This window comes from Rana temporaria, chromosome 4 (genome assembly GCF_905171775.1).
Source record: "Rana temporaria chromosome 4, aRanTem1.1, whole genome shotgun sequence".
NCBI classification, from domain to species: domain Eukaryota; kingdom Metazoa; phylum Chordata; class Amphibia; order Anura; family Ranidae; genus Rana; species Rana temporaria.
Window position 1 is genome coordinate 254,859,866 of NC_053492.1, and position 12,007 is coordinate 254,871,872.

The window sequence follows — 12,007 nt, forward strand, 5'->3', positions numbered from 1 at the left end:
GAGAGATCTGCATGGTTTACATATCCCCATTCTGTGTACTTTACTGACAATCTGTGTGTGCCGGAGGACATTGAGTTCCCAGCACCCACAGATGAACTTCGGCTGTGAATTATCACAGCATAAGCGACCTGTCGGCAGGGCATGCGTGTCCCCTGCAGGCAGATGTGGAGGATCACGTATACATGTGTATTGTGAGAGTAGGAGATGCTGTCACAGTAAAATTGGTAGTTTGGGGGACACATGGTATGCACATTTGCTTGGTGCAACACTTCAGAGCATAGATGTGGACTGTAGAAGACTGCTTTCACAGCTTTCTCCAGGTTTTGTGTATTCCGTCATGGGGCTCTGTAGTTTGGAGATTCTATAGTGTCTTGGGTGGGACAGGATCTACAACCCTGTGTCCAGATTTTATAGATTACCAGCAGGGTGTGTGCTCAGGTGAGCAAAGCACTTATAATGAGTGTATGGGAAGACCTCATGGCGCCGAGTTGGAGACTGCTCCACACCCAGAGAGACAGGAGGTCTCCAGGAGTCAGACAACCTGCATGAGCCAGAACGTGTGACTGCAAGAGGCAGTGCAACGGCCTGAAGACTAAGGCTAGAGCGGAGCTGTGGGTGCTAAAGTGAAGCCATCCACATTGAGGAATCCTGTGGTCTGTGTGACCAGAATAAAGAGCAGAGGTACTGCTAAAGAGAGCCAGATGGGCTAGCATTTTCTGTTGTTTTTATTTGCTGGAGAAGAACCCCTCCGTGGGAAACCTTTATGTTACGGACTATTATTTGCCTTTTTAATAAAAATGGGCTACCATGTCCTAAAATATAATTCCTGACTGGCATGAATCACTAACAAAAGCATCTACCACGAGAGCCAATGGTCCCCCATGTTACAGTATATATATATATATATTACACACACACAATCCTGTTTAGAGCTGCCATCCTGTAGCAGTAAAACTGCTATAGGGCTGTCAGCAAGTGGTTAAACCCAATACCACTAACGTATTATATTGCAGCTTACCAATCATTAGATGTGGGGATTGATCAGTTTTATTTTTTTAGGCTTTCTTTTGCCGTCTGTTCCACCTGATGATCTGGTCAGTAATACACCTCATGTGTTTGAGTGTCACCACTCTGGATTAAAGGAGGACAGGGAGCAATGCAGACAGTAGCATTGTCAGTGGAGGGGGGGGGGGGTGTTAAACATACTAGCAGATTTACATATACAATCTGTAGCCAAACTCGCACTTAATAATCAGTTACAGCAAACATTTTTTTTACGTATATTAATAAAAGCTGATCATTGAACTTGATCACAAAGCTATGGGCTTAAGTTGTGCCAGGGCAGCTGTTGAGCATGTCCACTGCCTCCTAGGATCCTAATTTCCTGAAGTAATGTGCCTAGCCAAAGGTGAGGGTAGGAAAAGGTGCTCAACATTGCTGTTGATGGTGCCTAAGGTCGGGCAGGATGGAGACAGGGCTGTGTAGGAAGAGGGCAGGGCTACTCGGAGCTATGCTAAAACGATTTAAGGAAGCAAGTGTGAGCAGCCATATTGGGCTGCTTAGGCACACCACTATCGGTAAAGATTAGCATATTGCGGATTGTTTAGAATCTCAGGTGACTCAGCAGGAACCGGCCAAGATTAGAATCATGAATGGGCAGGGTACATTTACCCAAGTTGATAGATAAAGAAAGAATTAGAGCAGCTAATAATGGACTTTAAAGGCACGTATTATAAAAAACAAAATGTTTTAATCAACAAAAGAAATAACAATACAACATTATAGAAAAAAGCGAAAACATAAAAAAATTACATAGGATTTCCTATAATTCCCCTACGGATCTGATACCAATGTAACTATAGGGAATACACATTCATTGTATCCGGATGCATCATCCATGAACGTGAGGATATCACAGGTCCTTATATGTACATGACAGACTTGCTCAACATTTTTTGCGACGGACATCAAAACTGCAGCACCACCTCCCAAACCCCACTGAGGCACCTCAGATCAACCATGTAGGGCACATGTGTTCAGAATGTGGGGACACGTAATTAGTATGTAAAAGAAGGGAAAATTACATTTACGAGCATGGGAACATGATTAAAAGTAAAAAATAATTAAATCTTGATACTAGTTTGATAGTTGAGGATCCCCCAACCCCATGTAGATGTATAAATCGTAGAGGGCTTATCTTAGCAATATCCTTTGTTTGTAATTTAGTGCTGTTAGGAACATCTGTATTAGGGGATCAGAGAATTCCTTCCATGTTCTACCAGTGCCGCCACAGTGTATCTAGACCGATGCGATGGTGAGGGGACTTGAACCTCCCTCGTTGCATGTACCATTGCATGGTTTCTCTCTCCTGACAGCCACAGAGGCGGTAGCCATTGGCTCCTGCTGCTGTCAATCAAATCCTATGAGGAGGAAGTGGGAAGCGTGGCAGAACCGTGCTGTGTGTATCTATGAGAACACAAAGCCAGGCTCAGGAACAAGTCCATAGGTGTACCCCCATGGCAAGTGCTTGCTATGGGGGAGACACAGAAGAGAAAAAGCCAGCGGGGGACTCCAGAAGAGGAGGTTTGGGGCCACTTTGCTGTACTATATTGATATAAAAAAAATTGCCTTTAATAACGCTTTAACTCATGATTGACAAACCTCCACACTATGTGCATTATTACAATTTAAACCCTAAACCCCCAGTGACCAGTCTCCAGGGCTAGTGTGTTAGGCCCCGTACACACGACCGAACATGTCTGCTGAAACTGGTCCGCGGACCAGTTTCAGCAGACATGTTTGGCCGTGTGTAGGCCCGAGCGGACCATTTTCGGGCGGATCGGACAGGTTTCCAGCGGACAACTGTTTCCTGGACTTGCTTTAAAACAGTCCGCTGGAAACCTGTCCGCTCGGACATGTACGTCGTCTGTACAGACCTACCGTACATGTTCGGCCGCCCGCCATCCCTCGCATGCGTCGAATGACTTCGACGCATGCGTGGAAGCATTTAAAAGGCAGGCCCGCCCACGTCATCGACGCGGCGACACCGCAGACACGCCCCGCGTATTGTTTACGCGCGGACTTCTGTTTGATGGTGTGTACAGCCATCGAACAGAAGTCCCCGGGCAGACATGTCCGATGAAAACGGTCCGCGGACCGGTTTCATCGGACATGTCTGCTCGTGAGTACAAGGCCTTAAAGTGGTAGTAAACTCTCCTTAACAATTCAGTACCATGTAAAGCAGTATATTATTATTTAGTCGTAGCTGCCTTTAATAAAATTTCAAGGAGATATCTCCCTCTCTTTCTTAAATTTTGTCACTCACGCTTGCGCATTGTAATTCCAACTAACAGAAAGCCGAGTGTGCCCTAAGTCTATACAGCTATGTGCCGCTTATCTCTCAGCATTACTCCAGGCATTGCAATCCCGTGAGAATGCTGATCATTTATTAGTTGCTAAAAAAATAAAAACATGTGACTATGTACGTCATAAGGGAGGTTCACAGACTGACATACAGCATCTGATTGCTAATGCAGGATTAAATATCCACGAAAACTGCTAAACGAAACGGAAGCTTGGTTTAATCTTATTGAGCATGTGCAAGATTTTTATACTGATGTACAAGAAGGGCGGAAATTCAGGTGGAGAAGGAAGCAAAAGAAGTCCACAAGGATGGCGGAGACTTCGGATGAAACAGGCTACAATAATAAGCTGCATAAATTGTAAGAACAATTACATGATGCTCTAGTCTAGATTATTCCTATGCATTGCAAAGTGCTTTTAATTGTATTTTGCTTTTAGTGCATTACTTGTATTAAGTTTACTACTGCTTTTACTCCAAGACTAGTCTCCAGGGTTTGAGTAAATTAACTACTCAAAGGCTAGTCTCCAGGGCTTTTTGTGTTAACATCCAGTGGGGAGTCTCCAGAGGTGTGTTAGTTCTTCAATCAATATTTTATTTCACAATTTTTTTCTTGTGAGAAATAAACCTCTTATTTCTTGATTTAGTAATGAAAATTAAACATGCAGATAAAACCTTCTGTTTTAAGAAGGATCTTCTCTGCTTTGTAAAATAATCAATTAGTGGTGTTATTTTTGGTTTTGTTTAAACCACCTTCCCATAGCCAGCCTGCCTGCCTATAAATTCTTAAAGTGTATTTATTACCATTTTTTGTAAAGTTTTTGATAATGTGGGAAAGGACCGATAAGAATTTACTGCTGCCTGGATCTCAGTTGCAGACATTCCACCCCACTTCCCATTCCAGGGACAACCTTTTTTCCCAGACAGTAAATGGAAGTGGAGGAAACTCTTCAACAGCAGCATAGTCAGAACTGAAAATAAGTAGAGGGACAGCTAGAACCCGTCAGATTTTTGTCTGTTGCCTGCTTTCCTGTTGTCAATTTTCCTTCACTTTCTGTCTGGTAAAACATTGTACACAAACAGAAAGAAAGGGAAACCATCTCTAACAGACCTGAAGAAAAAACCTGACAGGGGTTCTAACCAGTGTTGCCAACCGTCAGTATTTTTACTGGCAGACAGCAAAAAACAGCACATTTCTCTTGCCAATAAATGCAAGTGACAGGAAAAGGTTGCTAGTTAAAAATATGACTGACACTCGGCTCTGAACTGTGCATGTGCAGTTCCGGTCCAGAGCCTGCAGAGACCATACAAGTGCCTGCTAAAGTGTGTTTGGGCAGCAGTGGTGGGGTTTGGCGGAGGCGGTGCCCGAATGTGCCGTGTGATGTCATAGTGCAAGGGAGCCGAGCGGAGCAGCCAGAGTATCATGTGCAGGTCTGCAAGACGGGAGCAAGGCAAGCCAGAAGCGGGACTGTCAGTGCTGTTTGAACTGGAGTGAACAGAAGGGACCACCTGGCATGTAGAGAGACTCTCATTGTAACTCAGGAGGGGTTGTGTTGTGTTGGTGACGTGTTGCTGCTGCACATTGCTGTCAGTATCACTGTGAGTGTCAGTTTCATGTGTGTGTGTGTGCCTGCCCATTCTAATTACAGAGTCCTGTACCTGAGCTACTTACTATATCAAAAATAAAAGAAGAAATATATTTATTTTAAATCACGTTGCGAATTAAATATTGTACTTGTTTGTAGTCTAAATACTGAAATTTGCACTTAAAACCGTAATTTTGTAACTTTTGGAAATGCCAGTAAAAACTTGGCTTTGCCAGTAAATGTTGGCACAGTAAATTTCAATCTGGTCGGTTGGAAACACTGATTATAACCCTTATCAAATTCTTATATCCAAAGCTAAGAAAATTTTTTTTTGCTATACATACAATTTTAATATTTAAAACAAACACATCAAAACTGAATATTACAATATTTTTTTTCTTTTTTATTAGTGTTGTAGACTTGTATACCACTCGTTTTCAAACTAGTTGGTGTTTTGTTTGTTTTAAATATCATAATTAATTAGCAATGATCAAATCTTGCTGTGTGCTCTACCTTGTAAAGAGTGCAGCCTGCCATCGGCTTGCCAGTTCAGGGATGCAGACACAATTTTCTGCCTTTGTTGTAGGAGCACTTCAATGACAGCCAATCCTTCAGGTCCAAGAAGTTCAAATAACTGCAAGAAAGAAACATGATTTTAAACCACAGTTAACATTAACACTGCAGTTTGGCCACACACTAGTGGCACAAGATATACAAGACCTGATATACAAAAAAAAATCTCAGATAAACGCATTACCGTACACACATTGTCATACTTTCCTAGGTAGAACACTCAAGGGTGGAATTCATAAAAATCTCAGGAAATCTTTCAAAAACTAAAGTCAAGGCACCAGGAAAAGAAACAGTTAACGGTAAAATGTGTTTTCCTTTTACCCTACTGCATTCCCTGCATTAAGGTAAAAAATGTGTTGCCACTTGTTGTGCCCCCCTCCTAATTCTTACCCAAGTCCTATATCGAGCCAGAGCAGTGCCCGTCTGTCGGTCTCGTCTCCTCTCTCCCCATTATAACAAGCGTGGCTGAGGGCAGTGGAAGCCCTTGGCTCCCGCTGCTGTCAGTCAAATCCTGTGAGCAGAGAGCAAGAGGCAGAGCCGAGCCTGTCTCGGGACTGATCCCTGCATGTCTGGCAACATAGCAAGCAGACACAGAAGAGGGGAAGCAGACAGTGCCAGTAGGGAACCCCAGAAAAGGTAGTCAAGGCCGCTCTGTAAAAAATCATTGTGCAGAGCAGGCAAGTATAATATATATTATTTAAAAAAAATGCCTTTAAAACTTTAACTGGTTCTCGACTGGCCGCCGCAGTTTTACTGCGGCAGAATGGCTCCCCTGGGCGAGCTGCCGTAACTGTATGTCGGCCCTTTAAGATGATGTAGGAGGCCGCAGCATGTGCCTGGAGCCGATGCGAGTGCCCGGCGAGCGCAATAACCGTCTGGCACCTGCGATCGCTCATGACAGAGCAAGAACCGGGATCTGTGTGTGTAAACACACAGATCCCTGTTCTCTCAGGGGAGAGGAGACAGATCGTATGTTCATACGAAGTATGAACATCAATCTCTCTCTCTCCTCCTAGTGAGTCCCATCCCCCCACAGTTAGAACACACCTAGGGAACACAGTTAACCCCTTGATTGCCCCCTAGTGTTAACCCTTTCCCTGCCCGTGACATTTATACAGTAATCAGTGCATTTTTATAGCACTGATTGCTGCATAATTGTCAATGGTCCCAAAAATGTGTCAAAAGTGTCTGATCTGTCCGCCGCAATATCACAGTCCCAATAAAAATATCGCAGATTGTCGCTATTACTAGTAAAAAAAAATATAATAAAAATGCCATAAATCTATCCCCTATTTTGTAGACGTAATAACTTTTGCTCAAACCAATCAATATACGCTTCTTGTGATTTTACAAAAAATACGTAGAAGAATACATAATCGGCCTAAACCTGAGGAAAAAAAAATTGGGATATTTATTATAGCAAAAAGTAAAAAAAGATTGTGTTTTTTTTAAAATTGGCACTTCTTTTGTTTATAACGCAAAAAATAAATAATGCAGCGGTGATCAAATACCACCAAAAGAAATCTATAATTGTGGGGAAAAAAAGGACGTCAATTTTGTTTGGTTACAACATCGCACGGGTGCGAGTTAAAGCGACGCATTGGCGTATCGCAAAAAATGGCCTTGTCATTGAGAAGCCAAATCTTCCAGGGCTGAAGTGGTTAAAGCGGATCTCCCACGCAAAATCGATTTTCTTTATGCGCTATTCAAATGGTCAATAACACCGCTTTGCTGAACTTTGCAAACCTGACCTGTTAGTGGGCCTTGCAGGACAAGGTTGATGACCACTGCCTTACACTGCCCGAGCGGAGCTGCAGTTCAGAGCATGGAAAAGAAACTGGAAAACTTCAATCACCTCTGAAAGAATCGAACCTTGAGAATTGGATTCAACCACCGTACAGTTTCCAGTCTGTCCCTGGGGACCTATTCCATCTAAGGATACATCATCCAATTGGGTCTACACTTCCCGGCCAAGGATCGTTTTCTGACATCTGTCATACAAAGCCTTGATCGACCTCTTTTGGCATATGCCATCAGTGGTCAACAAGTTCCGGTAAGCCTGCACTTTTATCGGTGGTGGGACTGTATCGTTTTAGAAGTCACGCATCTTTTCATCTTATTCACTCACTTGAATGACATGTGGAAAATATGAACTTCAATATTATCAATTATTTTGAACACTAAGTTTTGTTGGACTTTTTTTTTCACTTGATATCATATCAAGTACACTAGATCATTTATTTATTGAAATTGAAGGTTTGGTCGGTCGAATTTCGAAATCAATTGTGGCACCATCGCATGACACAATACACAAATTTTCTGAATGTCAAAAGAAAGCTCTTTCGAAATTCGACCCGTGTATGGCCAGCATTAGGGATATTAGATTGAAAGCTCTTAAGGGCAGGGACTGATGTGAATGTACAATATATGTGTAAAGTGCTGTGTGAATTGTCGGTGCTATATAAATAAGTGTAATAAACACATATCTTTTAAACTCCAGTCACATCCAGTTCTAATGGCCAACACCATAATAAAGGTGCATTTATTCAGCAAAACACTGCACAAAAAGACCCTGCCTTGCCAAAACGCATGGTACTTTGCCAGCATGCGTAGTAGCACACTCCAGCGTGCCCAAGTTAGCAAGAAGCGTGGGGGCACTATTAAAAATGAATGCCACAACCACGTGTGATTTTGTGTGCATTCAGCCACAGTGTGAACATAGAATAACACAGGCAGCAATTATGCCACCATGGGCAGAAGAAAAAGTGGAGGTGCAATAAACCCAATGGAGGGTTGCATGCTGTGTGCAAGACAAGCCTTGGTGACCCTAGGAATGGCATATTTGCCAGTATTTTATTGTGGTGTCACCACTAAAGCCTATAGTTTGGAAAAATACATTTGTTTTGTTTACTTTCCATCTTGGACTGTACAAATTATAATTGAATGCAACCTTCTGCTACGTGCAAAAATGAAAAAAATACATTTATAAAACCTAAAAACTTTTAATTAGAATGTTTTAAAATATAGGACAATGACACATTCTGATATCTGGTACATATTATACAGAATCTAAGCTGTGGCTCACAATAGTAGTTGTTAATAAACTACCAAAATTGGAATTGCAAATTCTACATACAAGACAGGCTCTTATCTCTTTCTAAGCGCAAAATATATAAGATATGAATGTCATATGTAATGAAGAAATTATGGCTTTTTACAGCTGGAAAAGGCCAGGCTCAAAAGAAGACATCCTGCTTGAACCTTCCCTGAATTCACTGGAGAGAGCTGCATTCACTGATTTACAGGAAAACACACTTTACATTTTACACACATTTCAAGCCGCTGAGTAATACTCCTGTGATAGCTAAAGGAATGCTTGCTTCTTTGATCATGTTTGGACAAAAGTTTTCAAAAGAAAAACTGCCATACCGTCAAGTTCTTGAAAACAGACTTTAGATACCAGCATATTGGTGTTAAACTATATCCTATCACAAACGTTTTGATCGTCTGGGATTAAACCAAATCTATATTTAAATGAATCAAACACATAAAAGCTTTAGAGCATTATTATTATTTTTTTCAGGTTTCTAATCCATGTCAGCTCAAACTGGTTAAAGTGGAGTTCCACCCATAAATATAACATTACATCAGTAGTTTTAAAAAAATGTCATTAGTCCTTTACAATTTTTTTTTTATTTTTTTTAGATGCCTTCAAAGTGTTGTTGCTAGGCAGAATAGTTAATCTTCCCTCTTCCTGCACCTAGGTGCTTAATGCTTCCTAACCTACACCGCACAGACTCCTGGGAATGTAGTGGGTGTAACTTTCCAGGAGTCTGTGCACTCCCCAGTCTCCCCAGAATCATGTGACTTGGACAGCACAGGTGCTGAAACCTGATCTGACACTGCTTGTGCAGCACTGAGCATGTGCGAGATGTGAAAGGCTGAAATCCAGGAAGTCATACAGTCTGGCTCCATGATGCCCACACTTAAGATGGCCCCAGTCAATTTCTATTTTATAAAGTGTCTAAATGCTGTAACAACCTAACAAAACGGACCTTAGTTTACAGACTAACTTTACTAGAATACATTAAGCTTGTGTATTACAGGGGTATTTATATTTAAAAAGTGAAATTGTGGCCGGAACTCCGCTTTAAGTACCCTAATTCAAATTAATATTGCCAACAGTATATTAACAAAATAGGATAAAATACCTTCATGTACACATTTGTATGTTTAAATTTATCAATGGTGAGTTTTCTTTATATAGCTTCAACCTATATTAACCACTTCATTACTGGGCACTTAAACCCCCTTTGTGCCCAGACCAATTTTCAGCGCTGACGCATTTTGAATGACAATTGCGCGGTCATACAACACTGTACCCAAATTATATTTTTATCATTTTTTTCCCCACAAATAGAGCTTTCTTTTGGTGGTATTTGATCACCTCTGCAATTTTTATTTTTTGCGCTATAAACATAAAAAAAACAGAAAATTTTGAAAAAAAACACAATATTTTTAACTTTTTGTTATAATAATATCCCAATTTTTTTTTTTTAAATAAAAATTTCCCTCGTTTTAGGCCGATACATATTCGTCTACATATTTTTGTTAAAAAAAAAATCGCAATAAGCGTATATTGATTGGGTTGCGCAAAAGTTATAGCGCCTACAAAATAGGGGATAGATTTACGATTTTTTTTTTTTTTTTTTTTTACTAGTAATGGCGGCGATTCGCAATTTTTTTGTCAGTCCTGCGATATTGCGACGGACATGTCGGACACTTTTGACACAATTTTGTGACCATTCACATTTATACAGCGATCAGTGCTATAAAAATGCACTAATTACTGTATAAATGTGACTGGCAGTGAAGGGGTTAACACTAGGGGGTGAGGAAGGGGTTAAATGTATTCCCTCATTGTGTTCTTACAGTGTGGGGGGAGGGGACTGACTGGGGGAGGTGACCGATGCTGTGTCCCTATGTAAAGGGACACAGATCAGTCTCCTCTCTCCCTGACAGCACGTGGATCTCTGTGTTTACACACAGAGTTCCACGTCCTGCTGTGTCACCGACGATCGCGGGTGTCTGGCGGACATCGCGGCCGCCAGGCACTCGCATCGGCTCCCGAGCGATGCGCCGGGCATGTTGTTTCACAACAGGACGTCTAAAGACGTCCACTCGCCACTTGAGAGCCGCGCTGTGGACGTCTTTCGTCTATAGCGCGGCCCTCTAGTGGTTAAAGCACTTTAAAGCTGAAAGCGGTCGTGCGATGTACCCAAACAAAATTGATGTGTTTTTTTTAACCGCAAATAGAGCTTCCTTTTATTGGTATTTGATCACCTCTGCGGTTTTTATTTTTTGTGCTATTAACAAAAAAAAGAGTGACAAATTGTGAAAAAAAAACAACAACATTTTTTACCTTTTACTATAATAAAAATAGTTTTAAACAAACACATTTCTTCATCAGTTTAGGCCTTGGGTCTTCAAACTACGGCCCTCCAGTTGTTCAGGAACTACAATTCCTATTATGCCTAGTCATGTCTGTGAATGTCAGTGTGTTACAATGCCTCATGGAATGTGTAGTTCTACAACAGCTGGAGGGCCGTAGTTTGAGGATCCCTGGTTTAGGCCAATTTATTCTTCTACATATTTTTGGTAAAAAAAAAAAAAAAAATCACAATAAGCGTATATTGATTGGTTTGCACAAAAGTTATAGCATCTACAAGCTATGGGAAAGATTTATGGCATTTTATTTCATTTTTTTTTACTAGTAATGGTAGTGATCTGAGATTTTGAGCGGCACTGCGACATTGCGGCAGACAGATTGGACACTTTTTTTTCACATTTTTGGGACCATTGACATTTATACAGTGATCAGTGCTATAAAAAAATGCACTAAGTAACGTGTATATGTCACTGGTAGGGAAGGGATTAACACTAGGGGGCGAGCAAGAGGTTAAATGTGTTCCCTCGTGAGTGTTTCTTACTGTGGGGGGATGGGACTGATTAGGGGAGGAGACATATCACTGTTCCTACTTACTAGGAACAAACGATCTGTCCTCTCTCCTGACAGAACAGGGATTTGTGTGTTTACACACACAAATCCCCATTCTGCCTCTCATGCCCGCAATCTTGGGTGGCGGGCGACTTAAAGAATAAAAAATAGACAAGGCTTTTGATTAATTTAATTTTGCATTTCAACCTAGGATAATCTATTTAAACTATTTCATATTAAGATTTCGGAAAGAAGCACAAGTTGGTAGAAATGATACACTGGCAAGCTGCAGCAAAAAATGTGTGTGTATTATTATTTAACTGAACCAGTTTAAACTGCTAGGTGGGACAGTAAAAAGATAATAACAGGCTGATGGCTGAAATACTGACCAAGAGTGCATTTTAAAATGTTAAAACCGTCAAGATTTTTATAGACAGTTTAATATATATTGTTAGGGATTAGCGCAACAGTGGTAAAGGAAGGGTGGAG

General features: G+C 41.2%; 1 protein-coding gene across 3 annotated transcripts in view; it reads right to left on the minus strand.

The window, feature by feature from the left end:
- ASCC3 (activating signal cointegrator 1 complex subunit 3) overlaps window positions 1-12,007 on the minus strand; it is an 841,816-nt gene that overhangs the window by 747,110 nt on the left and 82,699 nt on the right. For all 3 annotated transcript variants that reach the window (XM_040350155.1, XM_040350157.1, XM_040350156.1), the window contains one exon: window positions 5,461-5,581. In XM_040350155.1, coding sequence (XP_040206089.1) covers window positions 5,461-5,581 — 121 coding nt within the window. The remainder of the gene's footprint in view (window positions 1-5,460; window positions 5,582-12,007) is intronic.